Source organism: Rhinopithecus bieti, unplaced genomic scaffold, assembly GCF_001698545.2.
Source record: "Rhinopithecus bieti isolate Rb0 unplaced genomic scaffold, ASM169854v2 scaffold_2572, whole genome shotgun sequence".
NCBI classification, from domain to species: Eukaryota; Metazoa; Chordata; class Mammalia; order Primates; family Cercopithecidae; genus Rhinopithecus; species Rhinopithecus bieti.
In genome coordinates, this window is record NW_016804595.1 from 974,914 (window position 1) to 999,520 (window position 24,607).

At 38.3% G+C, this 24,607-nt stretch overlaps 1 protein-coding gene across 1 annotated transcript in view; it reads right to left on the reverse strand.

Moving 5' to 3' along the window:
• The window catches only part of PGAP1 (post-GPI attachment to proteins inositol deacylase 1), an 86,310-nt gene extending 62,019 nt beyond the window's left edge, over window positions 1–24,291 (reverse strand). The window contains 7 exon segments of the mRNA XM_017869303.1: window positions 66–132; window positions 1,272–1,324; window positions 5,636–5,793; window positions 9,899–10,070; window positions 13,373–13,548; window positions 16,959–17,112; window positions 23,807–24,291. Of these exon segments, the coding sequence (XP_017724792.1) occupies window positions 66–132; window positions 1,272–1,324; window positions 5,636–5,793; window positions 9,899–10,070; window positions 13,373–13,548; window positions 16,959–17,112; window positions 23,807–23,953 (927 nt within the window). The 5' untranslated portion in view covers window positions 23,954–24,291.
• Window positions 24,292–24,607: the final 316 nt, after the last annotated feature.

The following is a 24,607-nucleotide window of genomic DNA, read 5'->3' on the forward strand; positions in this document are numbered from 1 at the left end:
GGCTGTAAATTATATAGCAAAGTAAAAGCTTTCACTTAAATAATTTTTAGTTTAAAAATACATACTTGTTTAGTATCAGCATCAATAAGATCAAAGAATGCTCGAACTGTAGTCAACTGCAATTGTTTACACCTAAGGAACAAAGTAAGTGTTACAAATAAAACTTTCTTAAAACATACACTTTTGATCAAAATATACACAATTCTACTGTTTAGTGGAACATCTGAGTTTCCTTTAGTGCTCTAAACTCAAAAATTACGTAACAAATCATTCTTATTAAGCACATATCTTAAATATGAAACCTATAAAAATAAAGCAAATTAAATCTTCCTGGATGTTTGACAGAATTTTCAGGGTCCTTCTGTTTTCCCTAAATCCCCTCACCTAGCTAGCCATAGATGTACTATCTACCCCATCTTTATATGCCTGAAGTATGTCATTCTAGCGATACTACTGCTTGCACAGCCAGAAAAAAGTCAAAAGAGAATCTCTAAGCTGAAACACAATGAGATAAATATATCAGGGTCTGCCTATTTCTTGACCCATATGGATAAATTTAATTCCTACTTGGTTTTCCATGTGCTGCTCCCTAGAATAGTCACTGCTCCATTAACCAAATCTGAATATGGTGATTGGCCAGAAGCTCACAAAGTCCTACTAAAAGCACAGTTGATTTCACCCAACTAGGAAAAACTCAAAAACTTTGGTATTTGATGTTAGCTTCATTTGAGACTAATGCTATTGGGTTTTTGGGAGATTGTTTTACATGTTGTCACGAGGACCTTGGTCAAACTGAAACAAGAACCAAGATTAGAGTTCCAAGCTTCTCAATTAATATTTCTTCCATAGTCTTATTTATGGATGAAGTTCTAAGAAAGTTAACAAACCAGGCCAGGCGCGGTGGTTCATCCCTGCAATCCCAGCACTTTGGGAGGCCAAGGTGGGTGGATCACCTGAGGTCAGGAGTTTGAGACCAGCCTGGCCAACATGGTGAAACCTCATCCCTACTAAAAATACAAAAAAATTAGCCGGGCATGACGGTGCACACCTGTAATCCCAGCTACTTGGGAGGCTGAGGCATGAGAATCACTTGAACCCAGGAGGCGAGAGGCTGCAGTGAGCTGAGATTGCACCACTGTCCTCCAGCTTGGGCAGCAGAGTGAGACTCTGTCTCAAAAAAAAAAAAGTTAACAAGCCAATTAAATTATTGCATTGAGGAGAAAGAGGACCATGACACATTGTCAAAATAAGTTATACAAGTATTAACTTACCACACAATGGAGAGGTGGTCTGTTGAGACCCAGGTCTTAGGCACTGCTGAACTCTAAAAGAAAAGAAAAAAATAATCAAACTTATGAAAAACACATTTGTTATTCTCTAAAAGGTTTGAAATTCTTACAAGCTAATATTTAGAAACACATAATATAGTCTCACTATACTGTGATGCCTAGATATTTTTAAATGATATTCTTATAAAAGGTGATCCAAATACATTAGAATTTTCCTCTATAAAACATAACTCTTTCTAAATATCACTCCTGGTTTGTCAAGTTTAAATTACCTTTTAAAAATTATTAAAGCAACCACAGACTCTTTCCTAAAGTTTAATATCTGACTTCTTTTTTTTTTTTTTTTTGAGATGGAGTTTCGCTCTTGTTGCCCAGGCTGGAGTGCAATGGTGTGATCTCAGCTCAGAGCAACCTCCGCCTCCCGCGTTCAAGCGATTCTTCTGCCTCAGCCTCCGGAGTAGATGGGATTACAGGCATGCACCATCACACCCAGCTAATTTTGTATTTTTGGTAGAGACAGGGTTTCTCCATGTTGGTCAGGCTGGTCTTGAACTCCAGACCTCAGGTGATCCGCCTGCCTTGGCCTCCCAAAGTGCTGGGATTACAGGCGTGAGCCACCGCGCCCGGCAATGTCTGACTTTTTATTACTCTAATGAGAGACAAGTTTAAGATTCTTTAATAAATCACAGTTGATGCATAAGTTACAAAAGACATTTTAGTAATTTTAATTTTGACTAAACTACCACTTGATAGATTCTAAGATGTTATTCCTTCATCGGTGGTGTACCTAAGAAATACCTAGACCTAAGGAGATTTTTCAAACCAAATATGCCTGATCACAATTCCAAAACTACCAAATCTGACTTTCCCAAGTGGGGTCCAGGCTTATATATTTTGAAAAAAGAAAATCCCTAGCTGAGTAGGATGTATACAACTAATAAAAGATAGATACAAGGACAAAAGTCTTCTAAAAAATTAAGTATTTGCAGAAGGCTTCCTAACAATGGCACAGCACTCCTTTTCACACCAGATAATGATCTCTCTGTGAATAGCATCTTACACACAATAGGGGCTCATTAAGTAAATCTGATTTTATTTTTCATAGCATCTCTTTATGTACCATCAAAGAGACAAGGAGCTGCCATCACCAGAACTGTCAAAACAAAATGAAAAGAGTAGACTAACAGCATAGATGCCAGAAAATTTACAGAGGCCTAAAATGTCTCTTTAATAAATGAACTGAAAAAATAGATATGTATAACTCCTAAGGAATCACTATCGCCCTTGAACTCTATAAAGTATCTTTATCTATAATGTATCTTTGGGTTCCAAGTTCTGAAGTGGGAGGAATCTACAGCTTACTTGATGAACTTGTAAGTACTTGACATATTTAGAAATTACGGCTGATAGTTTACTAAAAAAAATTAGACAACCAGAGTTCACTGTCGTTCTTAAATTACATTAATGGTCAGTAGAGTAAGAACTCTTAGTAGACAGCATTTACCATTACCAAGAATATAAAGCTGGTTTACTTTCATTCAGTTTAATTAATGCATGTGTGCTAGAGTTGAAAAAGGAAAGGCAACACAAATTAAAAAATCAGTTGCTCATGATTGTTGTGTTGAAAACTGCTAAATGTCTACCAAAATCCATTCTTTTTTTCTTGCACACTTGGCTAGACTACAGCTCTCAGCCTGTCTTGCTTTAATATGTGACCGAGGCCGGGCGTGGTGGCTCACGCCTGTAATCCCAACACTTTGGGAGGCCAAGGCAGGCAGATCATTTGAGGTCAGGAGTTTAAGACCAGCCTGACTAACATGGTGAAACCCCATCTCTACTAAAAAATTTTCAAAAAATTAGCTGGGCATGGTGGCGTGTGCCTCTAATCCCAGCTACTCAGGAGGCTGAGGCAGAAGAATCGCTTGAACCCTGGAGGTGGAGGTTGCAGTGAGCAGAGATTGTGCCATTGCCTCCAGCCTGGGCAACGAGAGTGAAATTGCATCTCAAAAAAAAAAAAAAAAAAAAGGACTGAGTTTTTTCTAATCGTATGTGAGCAGGAGTGATGTGTGCCATTTGTAGGTCTGACATTTGCCTCGTGTTCTTTCTTCCTTCTTGTGGTTGAAGATGACTGCAGCAACCCTGAAAGTAAAGCATTGAACATGGAATGCCTACTCTCAGCCTGAGTTCCTGAATGGAACCTCTTGGAAAACCACACCAACCTAAATATCCACCCAGGGCAGTTCCGTGAGTAAAACATCAACTTCTATTGTGCTTAAGTGTCATTACCTGTGTGGGACTATATTACAGCAGTTTAGTCAACCCTCTTAATACAATTATGGTCTCTAACTTAAACCCAGTGAAACCCCGTCTCTACTAAAAAATACAAAAAACTAGCCGGGCGAGGTGGCGGGCGCCTGTAGTCCCAGCTACTCGGGAGGCTGAGGCAGGAGAATGAAAAAAAAAAAAAGATTTTTCCAGTCCTAATGGATGTAAACATCATTTAACTATTCTTGAGATAATCATTCAAAAATTGTTACTTGTTAATAATTTTTTAAAGTGAATATACATGTAGATTTATGAAAGACTGGAATATCTGGAGGCTAAAAAATAAATCTTAGGTTATACAATGGCCAGCTTTGATAAAGTTCCGTAAGTAAAATATCTTCATCAGAGATACAGAAATCAGAGATAACAAGCTCCCTTGAAAGCAACACATTATCAAATGGATTAGAAAAAAATAGGGAAATACACACACACCCATGCCTACACACATACAAAAAAAGATTAAAGTTCTTTAAAAGATAAGCTTTAGGATGTGGTATCAATACAGCATCATGCTCCAGACAAGGTCCAGGAAATAAGTTACATCAAATTTCATATGACTAAATCATCTGTGTTTACAAGGAGTTGACATTTAGTCTTTTGAGGACTTCCAACAAATATCTGACCAAAATATTCAACACCAAATAGCAACATTCATACCTCTAACAATGAGGTTTGACAGATTTACTAATTTAGTTCCAAAGCTATTCTGGCTACATCCCAGTTCCTCTAGTTATATGAAAATGGTGGGTAATAGCAGAATAGCTTAATAATTTTTGTGCTATGTATGGCAAGCATTCAGTAAATAACCTATTTAATGAATGAACAGTAATCTAAAGTAGGATAACAGTACGTGAGATAAACAAACAAGTATCTATGAAGAGGTACAACTATGAAACAGTGCCTTTCTAATGTTATCTCCTAAAAAGCAAAAGGAACAGGCAGACTACATTCTATGCATTTTCTCTTTAGGAAGTAAGTTATATTTGGAGATGATGTGTATACCGAGTTAAGAAGCTAAGACCTTAACTGAAGACTTCAAGGTTAAATATACATGAAAGAAGTCCTAAAAGGAAACTTGACTCACTTTACATAGATTATGTATCCCAGTTAAAGACCAAATACTTGATGCCCTAGCAGGGAAGAATAAGTAGCAAATTAATTAATCAGGGTTCTACTTATACTATTTATACTGTCAAAGCTAATCATGTTGTTAAAAAATAGGTAAACTTTCATTCAAGTTTAACATTCAGGAGTATGTGATATGTTTGATATTCCACTATGATTATATCTAGTACAACACTCAGATATAACTGGATTCCCCTGCATTCCAGTCCACACATTCTTATATTTACAACTCTAATCAATGAACAGGCTCTTATTTTGGACAAGAAATCATTACTCCTCATAAATAAGGGTCATTTTCATCAAGTTTCTAAGATCCTGTGTACTTACTTTTTTTTGTTTGTTTTTGAGTCAGAGTCTTGTTCTGTCATCCAGGCTGAGGGGAAGTGATAAAATCACAGCTCACTATAACCTTGAACTCTTGTACTCAAGTGATTCTCCTGCCTCAACCTCCTGAGTAGCTCGGACTATAGGCACTTACCACCATGCCTAAATTAGCCTGGATAATTTTAAATTTTTTTTTGTATTTTGTAGAGATGGAGGTCTCCCTATGTTGCCTAGGCTGATCTTGAACTCCTGGCCTCAAGCAGTCCTCCTGCCTTGGCCTCACAAAGCACTAGAATTACAGGCATAAGCCATGGTTCCTGGCCATCCTTTTCACTCCCTATAGACATATGCATCCACAACTCTGCCCTCCCAACACATTCATATTCATTCATTCATTCATATTCCCTCTTTCTCTCTTTCCCTCTCTCTCTCTCTCACACATGCATGCACATACAGCAGTCCAACACCACTAACTCAGCAGTCATTACCACTCAGCTATACATTATTTCTTCTTCCATGCTCTACTGGGTCTATTACATTACTATTTCAGTAGAATCTTAAAAAAAGATTACCACAACAGATAAGGCACTGGTATGATGGCTTAATTTTGGTAGAAAAGTCAATCCTGAACGAACTTGGTAATCCCGGAATCCTCCAGCTACAGAAAGTGTGGTTAAATTTATGTGTCGAGCATTTAGAATCCAATAGTTGTTTACAGTTGTATAAAAATCTGGTAGGGAATAAAAAAGAGACATTAAAAAATAGTAGCTATTCCCTGAAAGAATAAGATATCTATACAGTAATATTAATATTTGACTGAATTTTTGCTTGTCATTTCATCTATAAACAGTGTGTTATTCACATTTCCCTACTTTCAGTAAAATCAGTATCTTTACACATATTCCTACTTCCCCATTAAATAAAATTATAAATACTAAGAGTTACTAAAGGTATCATTTAAAAAACCCCAAATTTTACTAGTTTTGTATCCATAAGCAAACACATTTCTACATTCCACAAGGATGACGCTTATTCATAAGTCACACAGTATAGCAAAAAGAGAAAAACCTAATATTCTTCCAAAGGTAAGAATTTACATTATCTTACAAATTATTGTATCATTTACAATATACATTAAATGTATACATTACAAACTGTATACATCACATATGTGCAGTATTTTATATATCAATTACCCTCAATAAGGTGGTTAAAAAAAAGAGCTGTAGACCCCTTCCTATGATGGCAGTGTCCCAGCTTAAAAAGCCTTAGCTTGGGAGGCCGAGGAAGGTGGATCATGAGGTCAGGAGTTTGAGACCAGCCTGGCCAATATGGTGAAACCCAATCTCTACTAAAAATACATAAACTAGCTGGGCATGGTGGTGTGCACCTGTAATCCCAGCTACTCAGGAGGCTGAGGCAGAAGAATCACTTGAACCCGGGAGGCAGAGGTTGCAGTGAGCCGAGATTGGGCAACAGAGTGAGACTCTGTCTCAAAAAAAAAAAAAAAGGCTTAGCAAATCTCTTCTATGGCCAACCACCACCACACAAGCACTATTTAAATTCTTACAATCTATCAGGACAATACCATTGACGTTAGTCTTAGGACTATGCTACTGCGGAAAACCTCAGGTTAGGGTTCAACCCATTTATTGTAACAAGTAGTTCAAAGGGAAGAACCTGCAGACAATTTTTCACTTTGTCTATTGAAGGTGAAAAAAGCCTAGTGTCAAAGATTAAATTGAGGCTAGAGCAGGGGATTTCTCAATTCTTTTTCTGGTTATCAAAACTTAATGCATTTTTATCCTGGCATTTGATCCCACTCAGGGCTTCAAACATTGGGTACAGCAAGCTGCCCCTATTAAAGATCTCAGCAATACTTACTTAGATTACCACCTAGCAGACTGACTCTTAACATCTGGAGAGCCTGGGATGTAAGTACCAGTGGGGCACACATGCCATATGTCTAGATAGTTTAAAAAGTCAAAAATCCAGCTAATAACCTGTTAAATCAAATATATTTTTTCTGCCTATCTTGAAAAATACATCATTGAAATGACTTGCAAGGCCAGGTTCAAATTAAGAATTCTCAGACACCTCAGAGTTAGCCACTGGATGGTGGCAGCATGGGAAGAACAGATCTCCAGTCTCTTACTGTGCTTCACTTCCCATCCCAATTGGATCCCGCATGACAAGGGCCTCATGTGCACATGCAAGCTCTGTCTGTACTTTCTGCAGAGCTATGCCTTGGCTACAACTCAAGCTTAGGATTCTACATACCTGCCCTCAGGAGAACAAAGAAAATAAAGAGACCCACACAGGTCTTGGAAGCAGGCTTAGGGCACATAGACAAGAAAAGTCTGGAGGCAGCCGGGCATGGTGGTTCATGCCTGTAATCGCAGCACTTTGGGAGGCCGAGGCGGGCAGATCATGAGGTTAAGAAATCGGGACCATCCTGGCCAACATGGTGAAACCCTGTCTCTACTAAAAATACAAAAATTAGCTGGGCATGGTAGCACGTGCCTGTAGTCCCAGCTACTCGGGAGGCTAAAGCAGGAGAATTGCTTGAACCCAGGAGGTAGAGGTTGCAGTGAGCCGAGATTGCAACACCGCACGCCAGCCTGGCAACAGAGTGAGACTCTGTCTCAAAAAAAAAAAAGAAAAGAAAAGAAAAAGAAAAGTTTGGAGGCTTGGTTAGCTAGATCCCAGTGCAGAAGTAAAGACACAGCCTCCACGTGAGGAGGCTACTTAGCCTTCATACTTCTCACCCTCCAGGAAAGGGTAAGGGTAGAGCAGCAGGAGCCTCCAAAGTGCAGAGCCCAGTGCAGGGCCTCCTTCCTCCTACTGAAAGGCAGTATTTTCAACAAGTATAAGCAGGGAATCTACTTCTGAGGTCATATGGATCTCTGTCTCTCAAAACCTTAAAATTTTCATTCTAATTTTGACTTAGTAAAATAAAAAGAATAAATATAGAATAAGGAAGAAAGACTTGCTAATCACAGGAAAGGTACAGGATTCTTGACCCTAAGAATCACTTTCAGCCTGAGCCTTATAGAGACAGAACAGTGCCACCCGCCAAAGCAATAAAACCTATTGAGGGTGCATTCCTCAAATAATTTTTAAAATATATTTAAGTCATTCTAATTTAATCTATGCAGGTCATCTACATATACCACACAGAATGCAATAAAATAAAGAGTTCTCAATTACGGTGACAAGTACTATGACTTTCAGCCTTTAATTTTTTTCCTAAACCTAAGGTCATTTAAGATTATTAGACTACAACAAATTTAAACAACTTCATTATTAAAATTAAGATGTTCTTTATTAAAAGACTTCTACAGGCAAAGTTTTAAATGTACCAACAGAAAAACTGGGCCTCATAATAATCACTGTTGCACCAGATACTTAATAGCAAATAAATTATTCTTTGGCAATGCTGTTATGTTAAGAAGGGCACTTTAGAAAACTACTTTGGTTTGGAGTCACCGGGAAATATTTCTCACTTAACTACAAACAAATTTTCATCAAAATTAAGATAACGCAAATTTTTATAGGTAAGAAGCTATATACATTTACTAACCAGGAAGAATTCTTTCTAAAGATTTTCTTCTACTCATATAATATTCCTATAAGCAGTAAGGATAATCTCTGGCTTTTTTTAACAAAAATCTGAGATAACAGACATTTAATTCTTATTCTGTGACATTATCACTATTTGATTAGATGATGTCAATCACAAACTCCTACATTTCATTCAAAATTCCTGCAAGATTATAGTATTATCTATGGTTTTATTTCCTATGTTAATATACTTCAATTAACAGGCAGTACAGCATGCAAAGTTAAGAGCACAAGCCCAGAAGCAAGTTTACCAGGGTCAAATATTGGTTTCACTAGTTTCTTGCCACATGACTCTGGGCAAGAACATTATCTTGGCCTTTTTCTATCCATAAAGATGAGGATAATAATGGTACCTACCTCACGGGACTGCAGTGAGGATTAAGTGTGGTAATACTTAATCACGTGAAGTCTTTAAAACCCATAACATAATAAGAGCTCAATAAATATTAGGAATTATACCTTATTATATAAAGTGTTAGCATACCTTTGTACTTAAAAACTAGACATTGCTACTATTTTACTTAAATATAAGCTTATTTTGGATAGAGTCCTAAAACAGTTAACAAAGCATAGGAAGCTTAAACACATCTTAAGAGACAGGGTACCATCCTCAAAAATCACTAAACTGGGCAGGCATGGTGGCTTATGCCTGTAATCCCAGCACTTTGGGAGGCTGAGACAGGCAGATCACTTGAGATCAGCAGTTTGAGACCAGTCTGGGCAATATGGCAAAAACCTGTTTCTACTAAAAATATAAAAATTAGTGGGGCTGGTGGCACACACCTGTAATCCCAGCTACTTGGAAGGTTGAAGCATGAGAATCGCTTGAACCTGGGAGGCAGAGGTTGCAGTGAGCCGAGACTGCACCACTGCACTCCATCCAGCCTGGGAGAAAGAGCAAGACCCTCCCTGTCTTTAAAAAAAAAAAGAAACCTAAACGGAAGCCCTAGTGCCTAAGAATTATAAAACACGTGTCAACCATGTTAAGATGCTATGGACAGACAAAACTTAACAGTAGCTTCAATTATAAGCCTAAATTCAAAGATATAAAGAGAAACACACTCAGAATTGGAGGTGCAGATTTGCAACCGAGTTGCTTCATACATGGATAAATCTGTAGTATACTCTAAGGGGAATAGCCCTAGAGATTTATTTATTTAATCTTAAGCAACAATGGGGAGGTCAGTTAATGTTTACCTAACAGTACTCACCTGTAATGAAACGATCTAATGGCATCACAGGAGCAACATGAGGTGTGGCTTGTGTAATAAGAAGATTTATCAGATCGTGCTTAAAATTTTTCAGTGTAAGCAATGCTCTTGCAACGAGGCCACCCATAGAATGACCAATTATTGCCACACTTTTTGGAGCAAATTCTTGACCCTATTAAAATAAATCATCATGTCATAATTAATCCTTTTTTAAGTATTTAAAAAATACTAAATATTCCTCTCTGCATATGAGCAATTTTATAGGAAAAAGAAAATCAAACTATTTATATAACCTCCCACCATAAGGTACAGAAGTACATTTTCATATAGTTTTAATTAGTATATACATACTATTTTGTATTCTGCTAAACATTTTTAACAGGTATATCTTGGTTTTCTGGGCCAATAGGAACAGTTGGTCTAGCAAATCATGTTTATACTGGTTGTTACACTACATGTAATCTGAGGCATAATTATATTTCGTATGTACAAGATTATTAGGTTTTATAAGACATAAGAAATCAGATAATTTGTTTGAAACTGAAAATATCACCCAAAAAAGGCCAAGATGATTACGGTTGTGATAGCAATATACTACCTTATCATGTTATCTTTTATCTCATCAAATTATTTCTCTATTGTGCATTTTGGTTTAAAAATGAAGCAGCATTCCAAACATTTATTCACTGACAATTACAATATTTTATTTTTTAGATAAGTGCTTTTCAAAAAATCTTTTATTTTCAACAATCTCCTCAGTCTCATTACCAGACTTTTGCTCATTACCCCCAACACGGATCCTTCCTATGTACCATCTCTTCTCAATGAGTAGACTGAATCTTGTGCAGAAGAGTTAACATAGGAGGCCTGAGACAACTGTCCTTGGCATGGGCTGGATACAAGGTTGGCTCTTGGCTGGAATCTGGAACCTTATATTTGGGAGAGATTCCCACCATTCCCTAATTGATAAGAGTGTCTAAAATGTTTGTGCAAACAACATGTTTTATGCTGAACACCTGCTGTCCTCCAGGCTGGAATTTTGGTATGTGCCAGGCAGAGGGTATCTATGTGATAAGTCCCCAGTAAAAACCCTGGGCACTGAGTCTCTAATGAGCTTCCCTTGTGGACACTATTTCAGCCATGTCATAATATGCTGGTATAGGAATTAAGTGGATCCTTGGTGATCTCCAATACAGACCGGATCTTAGCGAAAGCCATCCCCTACAACTGTGCTCTGAAACCTATCCCCTTTGACCTTCTCAAGTACATCACTCTAGCAATCCTTCTCATTTTCTTCTTGCATTATTGCTTTTCCCTATCTACTAGATCATTTTCATTAGTGTATAAATATACTGGTATTCTCTCTTAAAAATAAAAATAACTCCCTTTTAATTCTCCCTTTCCCCTTAGTGACTACTTTACATTTCTTTACAGCAAAACTCTAAAAACAAGTTGCAGGCCAGGCACGGTGGCTCATGCCTGTAATTCCAGTACTTTTAGGAGGCCAAGGTAGGTGGATCACTTCAGGTCAGGAGTTCGAGACCAGCCTGGCTAACATGTCAAAACCTGGTCTTTACTAAAAATACAAAAATTAGCTGGGCGTGGTGGCATGCGCCTGTAGTCCCAGTTACCCAGGAGGCTAAGGCAGGAGAATCACTTGAGCCCAGAAAGCGGAGGTTGCAGTGAGCTGAGATCAGGCCACTGTACTCCAGCCTGGTGACAGAGTGAGACCCTGTCTCAAAACAAACAAACACAAATCTCCAATTTCTCAACTTCCATACACTCTTGAATTCATTTCAATCAGACTTTCACCCCAACATGCCACCAAAACTGCTCTTGCTAAATCACCAAGGAATCCAATGGTCAATTCTTAATTCTTTTTTTTTTTTTCTGAGACAGGGTCTCACTCGGTCACCCAGGCTGGAGCGCAGTGACACAATTCATGGCTCACTGCCGCCCCAATCTCCTAGGCTCCGAGTAGATCCTCCTACCTCAGCCTCCCAAGTAGCTGGGACTGCAAGTGTGCACCACCACATCCAGCTAATACATTATATTTTCTTTTTTTTTGTAGACACAGGGTCTCACTATGTTGCTTAGGCTACAATGGTCAGTTCTTAATCCTCATCTTATTTGACCTATCAATAACATTTGACACAGTTGATCACTTCTTCCTTCTTTGAAATATTTAAGTTAGTTTCTTTGACAACAAACTCTCCTGGTTCTCCCTTTGCCTCACTGGCTCCTCCTTTTTAGTTTGTTTCTGGTTCCTTCTCATCTCTCCTCATTTCTTAAAACTGAAGTGACTCAGGCCTCACCCCTTAGATCACTTCTCTTTCATAGCTTTGTTGAAACCATCGCTGATCTCTTCCAGTCTAGTGGCTTTAAGTGTATCTACACACTGTCAACCTCTCAGTAATTATCTCGAGACTGTACTCCTTCTCTTGAACTCTAGCCTTGAACTCCACCTGTACAGCAGCATACATGGAATGCCTAATGTGCATCTCAAACTGAATCTGTCTAAAACTAAACTCTTCATCTCCTCCATATCTGTTCCTCCTATACTCTTTCCTACCTCAGTTAATGGCAGTTCAATCTTTCCAGTTTAGCTAAAAAACTTGGGGTCATCCTTAACTCTTCTTTTCCTCTCACTTTGCCCTTCCATATCTGATCTGCCAGCAAATTGTACTACCTCAACCTTTAAGATTTACATTGATCTGACCATTTCTCATCACTTCAACTGCCAGCACCTTGATTTAAACCACCACTATGTATTGAACACACCCCACCACTTCCTCCTTAGCATGCCACTGTTTTATAGCTACTTTCCCTGTGCAGCATGGCATTCAAAGATTGAAAAACACACATTTTTAGAGCCCCTTTCTTTGCCTCACTGTCTTCTTTCTCATACTGCTTCAGCAGCCCCCAATTCCAATTCTCTGCTTTCTTTAGCTAAGTGATATCAATGTGCCCTGCTTGATCTCCCCCTACTTGCCCCATGGTCTGGAAAATGCTTTCTGGCAGAAATTCAGAGCAATCATGGAGCTCACTTCTTCCAGGGATCATAGTGCTTTGCGGCTCAATTGTCCAATATCTCAAAACAGGTGCTTCAGATATCTTGACCAGTTTTACAGTTGTTTACATATGCAGGTGGTCTACCCTAGTACCTGTTACTTAGTCATAGCTAAAGGTAGAAATATATACCAACGGTTTTTAGGTAATGCATTCCACTCGTAATTTAGATATAAAGTTTTAAAAGGTTTTTCTTCCTGAATTCACCGTAAGAAATGTTTCTTATAAATTTAAACTTCAAAACCATTATGGAGGGCAAGACAACAGACTCTCACAAAAAAATTTTTGTGCCTTCTCTGCTTCAACTTCCATATAAACAAATACATTGTTTAAAATATACTGAATCCCTCTTTAAAAAGGTGCTGATAGGCTGCACCACTATTGATTTGCATACTTATCTCTTACCTTATAGAGTTTGAGAATTGTTTTAATACATTCATGTACAAACTTGGTCTGCTTCTGAAGACTTCCACCATACAGAGCCACCAGTTCTTCATTGAAGTTTACACTAAAGAAGTCAAAGTGGTACTTGAAGTCAATGTCCTCTGCTTTTCTAAGTGCAATGGAGCCAATAGAACGAACTGCAGAGGAAAAGAGTGAAGTGCACATTAAACAATATTTACAGGTTTCATCCATTCTTTCTTCAGAATTTCTTAGTAAATAACCTTCTCCTGCATCACGAATATAAACCACCTATTTCAGGATGAAATTCATTAATAGTACCAATTTAGAATAAACTAATCTAGCAACTGTATGCCTTGAATGCAGTAAGTGTGACCTAAATATTTTTAAAATTAAATAAATAAAAAGCAAACAGATCACTCACTCTCTACCTTCTTTTCCTTTGGTAGGAGCAACAATAGCTAAAAAGGCAGGATTCTTTGAAGAATAAGACATATACATTTTGCCACACTTATTGAGGATTTTAAGAATGACAAGGTTCCTACAAGAAATATCCATTCATCACTTGGTTTAGATATTCATGGTTCATTTGTCTTTTTCTCCTACACAGGACATCCAATCCATCAGTAAGTGCTTCCATGACATAGCTTCCAAATCTATCCCCAGTTGAAATTTCTCACCATTCCCACCACTATTGTCCTAATCCAAACACCACTATCTCTTATCTGAACTACTCTAACAGTTTGTTTACTGGTCTCCCTGCTTCCACTCTTTTTGTTCTTGTTGCTGTTTTGTAAATCTTTTTAAAATATATATTATAAATTGCCTATATTAGGTGGCACAAAAATTGTAGCATATGGTTTAGCAAATAAAATACCTGTCTGCCATTTCATTTTGTAAAAACATATACTACGGATACATTATAATCCACATATTATACAACTCACTATATAAAACTGTAAAATTCAATGGTTTTTAGTATATTTGCCATCTCTGGTATATATTGTACAACCATCTCTGAAATCTAACATTAGACATTTTTTAATCACTTCAAATACAAAACTCTGTGCCTACTGGCAGTCACTCTCCATTTCTTCACTCCTCCCAACCCCTAGGCCTAGCAAGCACTGATCTACTTTCTGTCTCTACGGGTTTGTCTATTTTGGACATCTTATATAATATGTGGCCTTTTGGAACTAGCTTCTTTCACATAGCATGATGTTTTCAAGGTTCATTCATGTTGTAACATGTATCAGTCCTTCATTCCTGTTTTCTATTGAATAATATTCCATTATATGAATATGTCACATTTGATTCATCTATTCATTAGCTGATGACCATTTAAATTATTTCCACCTTTTGGTTATTATATGCTGCTATGAACATTTATATACAAGTTTTTGTGTGGGTATGTTTATTTTTCTTGGGTAGATGCCTAAGGGTGGAATTTTGGGGCCACATGATAGCTCTATGTTCAATATTCTGAGGAACTCCCAAACAGTTTTCCAAAGTGGCTGCACATTTTGCATTTCCACCAACAATGTTTGAGGGTTCCAATTTCTCCACATCTTCACCAACACTTGTTGTTATCTGTCTTTTTTTATTACAACTATCCTAGGATGTATGAAGTACTATCTCATTTTTTATTTATAGTTCTCTGATGACTTATGATGTTTTAGTATCTTTCCTGCTTCCATTCTTGCCCTTTAAATGAAATTATCTTCATAGCGAAGCCAGGGCAACCTTTTTTTTAAAAGTAAATCACACCTACCAGATTGCTTAAAAATTTAATATCTGACAATTCTCGTGTTGTAAAGGACGTGAAGCAAAAGAAGGTAAAATATACTGCTTTTAGGAATATAAATTAGCACAATCAGTAAAGATTAAAAAGATACACATAACCTGTAACATGGAATTATACTCTTGGATATCTATCTTACAGAAGCACAGGTTTATGTGCTCCAGGAAACATATGGAATAATATTCATTATTTTTAATTGCCAATAAATGTAAACATTTATTCTGTCCAAAGACAGAAGGGACAAACTATGGTATAGTCTTACAACAGAATAATATAGAATAAGGAAAATGAATGAATCACAGCTCATACAACAACTTGGATGAATGTTAAAGATAATGCTGACTGAAAGAAGCCAGACACAAAATAATACATACTGAATGACTATATTCATATTACAAAATTTAAAAACAGCCTCAAATGAATAGATTGCATTAAAACTACAAAGAAATTAAGGAAATTACCATGTTAACATTAGGATTGTGATTATGTCAAGAAAGAGAAAAGGGAGTTTTAACCACGAAGGGGCACATAAGTCCTTTCCAGGTTGCTAGTAATCTACTTCTTGACTAGGGTTTTAGTTTCATGGGTGTTCACTTTATAATAATTTGTAACCAAATATCTATGTTCTATGTGTTTCTCTCTATGTAATATTTCAAATGCAAAGATTAATTTTAAAAATCAGATTATATTTTCTTACCCAAAGCTCTCCAACAGTTTATCATTCAAAGTCTTTTCCACAGCTTATATGATATGGCCCATGGCTACTTTTCCATTCTTATCTCTTTTTATAACTTCTCTAGTCACAGTAGGCTCAAATGCACAAAACACATTCCTGCCTCAGGACCTTCCCTCAGTCAAGCCTCTCCTCAAATGTCAGCTCCTCACAATGGCCTTTCCTGACCACTTCATCTAAACTAGCCACTTCCTGACCCTTTTATCTTCTACCTCCTGAGTCTGTTTTTGTTTCTAGCTTTTAACATTACTGACATATTTGTTTGATGGCTGTCTTCCCAATAAGCATATAAATTTGATGAGAGAGGGACTTTGTCTTGATATGCTCTGGATCCCTGATACCTGGAATATGGCTTGGCTCATGGTAGATACCTGCAGATACGTGCTAGATGAATAAACACATAAATAATTGCACATGTTGAAACAATTCTAGTCTCATTACATAGCAATTCTAGTCCATTAAATAACAAGAAAGCAGGTTTTAGTTTAAAACGAAATTAATGCCAGATTACTTGGCTGTTATGCCAGAAATAACTACTATATCTCCAAGCCAACATCAATTTGGAATCTGTACATGTAACTTCCCTATCCTCACCTTTCTATGTTCCCCCCAGTACTTCCAAATCTCTCTCACTTAAATAACTCCAAAAGAAGAAAACTAATCTCTCTTGTTCTGCATAACATTAGCCACTGATTTATTTCCCTAATCAATGCTTAAGGTTCTGTTCTCTTTACCCTCCATTTCCAACATAAATGTATTTCCTCCGCTGATTCCCCAAGGGGTTCCCCTTTATCGTCTACTTATGCCATCCCACTCCATCTTATTCTTTGTAGTATCCCTCTCTTAGCAAAGTGGTCTTCAATGTTTCTAAGTATTTCTCACATGTGTTCTCTCTCAGAGAAAATGTCATATTTTGGTCTCTCTGTAAGCCCAACACAGTACTTCACACACAGCATGCATTTCATTTACTCTATTTGATTCACTGAGTATGGATATGATTCAAATTTTTGAGCTGAATTTTATAGCTTTCAAAATTTACTTCCAGTAAGACTTACCTTGCTTATAACTTCCAGCATTACCAGGAAGAAAGAGAACTGGAATACCCGTCAAAGGGAGAATTTTGTGTTCTTCAGCATATGATCCCTCTCCATAAAGATACAACTCATATGCGGGATAGCGTTTTGCCAGTTTCTTTGGAAGTTCTATTTTCTACATTAAAAAAAATGTAGTTTCACTTCAGTCAGTTTTATTAATACAATTCAGCCTCACCATATGCAATTCTGAATTAAGGAAATTTGAAATAGTGCAATACAAAAATACTACTGATATTAAAACCACACTTCATACACAAAACAAGTTATACTTGTAGTTTATTCATATAGAGAATCAATCTTGAATTGTGTATATTTTGAACCATGCAGTCTTCAGGAAAACATAAAAGAGGACTACCTGAATTTCCAACCAATACAAATTACTCAAAATGGCCACTGACAATGGTATATGTCAACAAGTTACATAATTGGATAAGTATCAATTATACTTAGAAATGATAAATGCTTTCCATCATCAAATCAATTCTTTTTTTCCATTTTTAACTATTTTGTAATGTCTCTCCTTCTACTCAGACCCAACTATACATTTCAGCTGTTATATTTTCAAAAGAAAGTAACTTGTTTTATAATGCAGCTTTCTGACTTCTCAGCTTAATATGTTTTGGCCTACAATATGCTTAACAAATTAATCTTAACCTTATAGCCATGTCTTGGTCAAGGCATGTACCCTTTTCTTACCATAAACATTCCACTGAATTAGTATCTATTTCAGTTTTCATGGACCAGGTGCATGATTTGCTGGCAACCTTTAAACTACCCTACACTTCATATTATTGTATACCAATAATACAGCAGCTCACCTAACTACTGAGTCAGTAGTTCACCTACATTTTTTTTCAGCTTAGTATAAATTATCTCTTAATGTCATCCTCAAAGGTAGACATCTATAAAAGTGGTAGTAAAGTATACATACACCCTTTTGCTCCTTTTCTTTTTTTATTTTAAAGGAGAGAAGCCATTAAGAATGAAGCCACTGCCGGGCGCGGTGGCTCAAGCCTGTAATCCCAGCACTTTGGGAGGCCGAGACGGGCAGATCACAAGGTCAGGAGATCGAGACCACCCTGGCTAATACGGTGAAACCCCGTCTCTACTAAAGAATACAAAAAACTAGCCGGGCGAGGTGGCGGGCGCCTGTAGTCCCAGCTACTCGGAGGCTGAGGCAGGAGAATGGCATAAACCCGGGAGGCGGAGCTTGCAATGAGCTGAGATCCGGCCACCGCACTCCAGCCTGGGCGACAGAGCCAGACTCTGTCTCAAAAAAAAAAAAAAAAAAAAAAAAAGAATGAAGCCACTTACATTGGACAGTAATGTCTACTTATTTAGGTATACATAGATCTAGCAGTGCTGTACATGTGGTATGTGCTTGATAAAAGAATTTAACTATGGAGTGAATTTCAAAACCTGTAAATGTTGCTAATGACTACTGAAAACCCTCGTTGTTCTAAAAAAAAAAATTCTGATCATTTGTGCACCTTCCTAAACATCCCTTTGTAAACGATCTATGCCAATAACACCACAGAAACATCTGCAGAGACTGTTAGCTTATTAAGATACTAGCAATCTTAGTTATCTCCCCAAATACTCAAAATACAGAAATACTAACCCCACTATTCGTTTTATATTTGGTATATGTACTTCAATGCAAATTAGTCCCAATACTGATTGTCCACAGAATATAATCAAAAATGAAAATGACATGATAGTTTACTTCTTTAGGTACAAATTAAACAAGAAGAAAACATAAGAGAACAAAGAAATAGTTTCTTATTTCCTCCCAATTTAGTACACCATTATTCTTTTAGTACGGTAGCTAAACAGAGTTTGGACTAGTCAAAAATTAACTCAGAAGAACAGGAAACTATCTAATATATCTAAAAGAAATACTTAATTTTCTTGAGACAGAAAAGTAAGCAAAATATACTTGATATATTTCATAAAATACTATTATGAAAGCAATTTTATAGTGAGAAAGAGTATTTTTTAAAATATGAATGTATACAGAGTTTTTAAAAAAGTATAGAGATGGACAAAGAAGGCAGAACAAAAAAAATAAGAGAGGAAGCAAGAATGGTAGGAGTTGCAGGCAAATGGCAAAACTCCATTTCCAGACAGAGTTCAAGTTGAAAGGGAAGAGCAAAGACCCAGAAGAGGTAATTGACCACATTGACAGAAAAGCATAGGCATACAAAAGGATGCTGATAAGAAAACAGAAGACGGTCAAGGGATTTAAAAGGAAAATACTTATAGGAGCAGAACTCCAATATAAATTTTTTTTATTCTATATAGTTTATTTTAAATGAGCAACCCCTCTACCATATTAAGATCAATTACCTTTATATTTAAATATTATCTCCACAATCCTGCCTCTGCTGTCCACCTTCCTTGACTCTGCCTTAGTGCAGGTTCTTCTCATCTCTACATAAACTCTCTCAAAAGGTAAACATTCTAATAAACTCCCGAGTACTAGAAAAATGCTGATTCAAGAAACTAAAATATCTATTTTATGATATTATTTAATTGTAAACTTAAACTGAAAATAAAGTTTGATTTCCATAATTAACCAAAAGAAAAAAGATTTTGATCAAGATGCATACACATAGTTTTAAGTTCACATAGTTTTAAAATTCTCACAAAGAGCTCTCAGTCAGCCCTATGCTCTCCACCCCTATAAGGAATAGCTCTAGGGGCTCCATTAAAAAAAAAAAAAGAAAGAAAGGCCTTAAGGACAACTGAATTTTTCAGACTTGTCTCTATCCTTGCCTTCTATAATCCATAGTTCATACTGCTAACACACACACACACAACAAAGGCTTAAGAGACGTCCTTTAAAATCTGGTTTAATTATTCTTACCTAATTTTTTTCTTTTTTTTTTTGAGACAGGGTGCCACTCTTGTTGCCCAGGCTGCAGTTCAGTGGCACAATCTCGGTTCACTGTACCTTCGACTTCCCGGTCTCAAGTGATCCTTAAGTGATCCTCCCACCTCAGCCTCCTGAGTAGCTGGGACTACAGGTGGCACATGCCATCACGCTTGGCTAATTTTTTTTAGCAGAGACAGGGTTTCACCATGTTATCCAGGCTGGTCTTGAACTCCTGGGCTCAAGTGATCTGCCCGCCTTGGCCTCCCAAAGTGCTAGGATTACAGACAGGTGTGAGCCACCTCATCCTGCCCTTACCTACTTTCTTATAACTTAGATATGACATGCTTTAAAATGTATTTTAACATGTTTTGAATTCAAGATTCAAAAGGATATACATTGAAAAGGATCTCTCCTACCCATGGTCCTTCAGCCATCCAGTTGACCCTAGAAGGGTTATTAGTTTGTGTGTGCTTCTAGAAATATTTTACATATATACAAGCAAATGTGTTTATCAATTATTTTTTAGTTTTGACATAAATGATAATATATTATAAATACTATCCATGCAATGTGTCCCAGTGCATTACCACCTTCACATATATTATTTATGCCTGCAACGTTCTTTCAGTACTTCATACACCCTCCATGTCGCAATTTACTTTGCATCTTCTCTAAAGCCTTTGAATACCCAAGACAAATTTGGATGCTCTTCTTTATATGAAAAGCTCTGTACATACTCTCTTATGGTGAAATTATAACACTCAGTACATTGTATTGTAACTATGCACTACACGCCCATTTCCTCCATTGTATTTATCAAGACATAAAGACACAAGCTCTAATTCAGTTCTAATTCCCTTTCACCTATACCAAGTAGCTAGAAAAACCTGGCAAAGACTAGTCATTCAATAAATGACTTTCTAAATAAGTAACAAAATATATGACTCATTTTATTTTATTTTTTTTTTGGCGGGGGGGACAGAGTCTCACTGTTGCCTCACCTGGAGTGCAATGGTGCAATCTTGGCTCACTGCAACCTCTGCCTCCCAGGTTCAAGCAATTCTCCAGCCTCAGCCTCCTGAGTAGCTGGGACTACAGGCGCACGCCAACATTTCCTTTCAGAGAGCAACTGTTAGGTTACATATACGAAGACAGCCAAACCACTGTATGAGAGAAACAACTCAGGTGTTTCTTCTAAAATTCTGCAATTTGCCTAAAACCAATTGCTACCAAATAAAAGTTTTGCCTTGCTGTCATAACAGGGCAAGAAGCTTTAAAGGATAAAGTATATTTTGCCTCATAGGCTTTAGATATGGGTTCGTGAGATGTTCAATTAACTCTGAATAAGTGAATCTGGGAAAACCAGAGGTAGAAAATGAATAGAGATAACCAAACAATTTTAAATCCAAAATTCATTTTTGAGCCGGGCGCGGTGGCTCACGCCTGTAATCCCAGCTCTCAGGGAGGCAGAGGCGGGAGGATAACTTGAGCCCAGGAGTTCGAGACCTGCCTGGGTAATACAGCGAGACCCCGTTCTCCACAAAAGGAAAAAAAAAAAAAAGACAAAATTCATTTTGCAAAGAGTTTCAAATTTATGCTCCGCTTTTTTAAAAAAATGGAGAATAATATTGAATGTGTTTCAACTACCTTTCTATTTCTGCTGGCTAACTAAAGAAGATGCAAATGAGCAGAAAAAGGAATAAAGACATCAAAAAAGAAGAAAACCCAATGACTAGGACATCTCACATCTGGGTATCAACCTGTGAACAATTAGAGAGCTGACTTATAAAATATAACTAAAAGTAAGCAATATGTAAAATATCTTTAAAACATTTTTATTCATGGAAGCCATTTGGTTCTCAACAGAATGGCCTCATTTATCCAGAAAACTCACTATGTTCAAAATGACTCATTTCTATAGGCTGGTTTTAACTGTGTTTGTAAGATAACATGACCTTTCTGTTATGCAAAACAAAAAGACTAAGAATACAATATAAACATTATCATGAATTAACACAGTTTTTTACATCATGAAAACCTGCTAAAAATCAAAAACTTCTGCCACTGCAATTATTACTGTATTAGCAAATTATTAATAGAAGCGTAAAACCCCAAAAAAGCAACTTAAACCAAAATAACTAAACCTAGACTACTCAACAACAACAAAAAACCCAAAGAGCTCTTCACCATTAGCTACACTAATTTTCCGTTTTTCCAGTCAATTTATGAGGCAGGAAATGCGTCTGTGAGATCCATATGCTTTGTTCCCAACACTAAGGAGAACAATTTCTACTTCTGTGAATATTAAAATAGCTTCAATAACTGTAGGAAATCTAAAAATAAATGGGAATTAGTAATGCACTGTTCCAAAATGATTTTAACCTAACTCTTCAATGCAGTACAAAACTAAAGTGACCTACATCAATCTAACTGGGAGTTCTTAATTAGTTAAACGCAAAAAAGGAGGGAAATGTATAAGTAACGTCTTTTTCAGTTTTTTAAAGATAGTAGAACTAAAAAGATTTGGATTAGAACGAACAGAGAGGACAGTAACATGTCAAAATCTTCTCCTTCAATAGCATCCCTACCAAATGTTTCCACTCTCTTATCATAAATGCAAAACCAAGGTAAGGATCTAAACACAAATGAAATCTAAATTTACTAGAATTTTTCCCATGGGAAAGAATGCTCCTCCGCAATCTAAACCTTAAGTAGTCTTAAGATCAAAATAATAGCAGCGTAATCAAGTAATAGGCTTCCTCCATAATGACTTGTACAAAGAAGCAATCAGGACTTGCATCCTTCACCCCCCCCCCAAAAAAAAACTGCTGTGATTTTAAGAGTATACTAAAAATGCATTTTATCAATATGTGTTATAGTGCATATACATTTTATGGTAGGGAATTATTATTATAATAGGTAGTCCATAATTAAGAGATGCACTTAGAAATAAAATAATCATTCGGAAAAAATCTCTTAGGACAGTTGTGTAATTTGTCTGCGCCTCTTTTTACAGCTAGTCATGTATGAAATTCTAGATTTCTACTATGCCGAACTAACGAAGCCATTGATTGAAAACATTCAAAATGGCATGGAAGCGGTGGGGGTGGAGAGAGAAGGGTAGGGTCTCTCTTAAACTCCGAACCCAGCGAGAAAACAAAAACAGCACCATGAAATAGATTTTGTATGCAACTGTTAAGAGGCTCGGCTGCTGAGAGACATGCATAAACACAGGTATGCACACACACACAGGCAAGCCCACACACGCACGGCCCCTTAACCTGCAAAATAAGGGGATCTGCAACATCTTTCCAAGAGGGAATCTAGTTTCCAATTTAATGACTCGCCAGCTTATCCATAGGCAAAACCCTGGAGTCTCTAAAAACAGCCTTGGGAACTATCTAGCCAATATACACTCTGCAGACGCTGGGTTCCTTTCTAGAAATGCGAAATCTGACGCGCGAATCACTGGGCGCGAGGGGAAGAATTTAGGCGCGTGGGACGCAAAGGAAGGTCCTGGGGCACGGGTCAAGGCAAGAATGCGAGAGGGATGGAGCTTGGGTTTAGGGAGCAGGGTTGAGGCTGCCTCTCTGGGCATAAAGGGGGCTGGGCCCGACCAGTCAGAAGAGCTTGTGCCCAGGATTTGGGGCTGGGGAGGCGGAGGGACAGCGGAGTAACTACGAGGACGACCACGAGGATGCTCTCGGGAAATCATCTAACAAACACCCCACCGTGAAGAAAGGACACAAAGGGTAGGTGACGGGGGCAGGAAGAGGATGCAGAGTCTCCCCGGGCGGAGAAAACAGAGGCAAGGACGGGACAGGGGGCCCGCGAGGCGCGGAGAGCCAAGGCAGGACGACCCCACAGAAGGAAAAAGGCACCAGGGGCCACAGTCTTGGAGCGCCCGGCTGAGAAGAGCGCAGAACCTTACCTGATACTCTGGGTACTCAAACATGTAGCTCATACTGCACTTATTCTCCTCGAAGCCGAAGAAGACATCCCACAGCCCCAGGGTTGCCATGAAGACCATGAAGACATAAAACGCCAGGTTCCAGAGATTGACTGAGTGAAGAAACATGGTGCCGCCGCCTCCGCCGAGGGGCCCCAAGCCCGGACTGAGCAAGCCAGAGACTGTCCGACCGCCAGCCCCGGAGCCGAGCCCCAGCCGCGCGCGCCTGCGCTGATGCCCGGCCTGCAGGCTCGCCAGCCGCGCAGTGCGCCTGCGCGCACCAGGTCCGCGGCGCCTCTGGCCTGGCGACTACCAGAGCCGAGGGAGGAGTAGGTTTTGCCGCGGGAGCGCGGATCTGAGGGGAAAGAGGAAGAGCGAGAAAGCTGGGTGGGCTGGGTTGGAGGATGAGGGGAAAAAAGGAAAGTGGGGAGGGAAAGGCGCGAGGAGTGGCTGGCAGGAGGGAAAGAAGGGAGAGAGAGGCGGCATCCAGAGGGGGAAGGGCGGAGAGCGGCAGCCCTGGAGACAAGCAGGGGGATTGGGCAGGAGGCGGGTGTCAGATGAGTGAATCTGGGGGAGGGGGCTAGAGCCCAGAGCCCAGAGGCGATTATGGATGCTGAGCAGACCGAGAGAGGGGAGGAGGACTTAAAAGCCCAAGGGTCATCAGCTGTCACCTCGCAAACGCCTCTCCCTGCGGCAGTTTAAAAATCCTTCCCGTTCAATTTTGAAATGCCTCAGGCCTCCGCAATTTCGCTTTTCCCAACGGTAATAGAGCACTCACAGCTC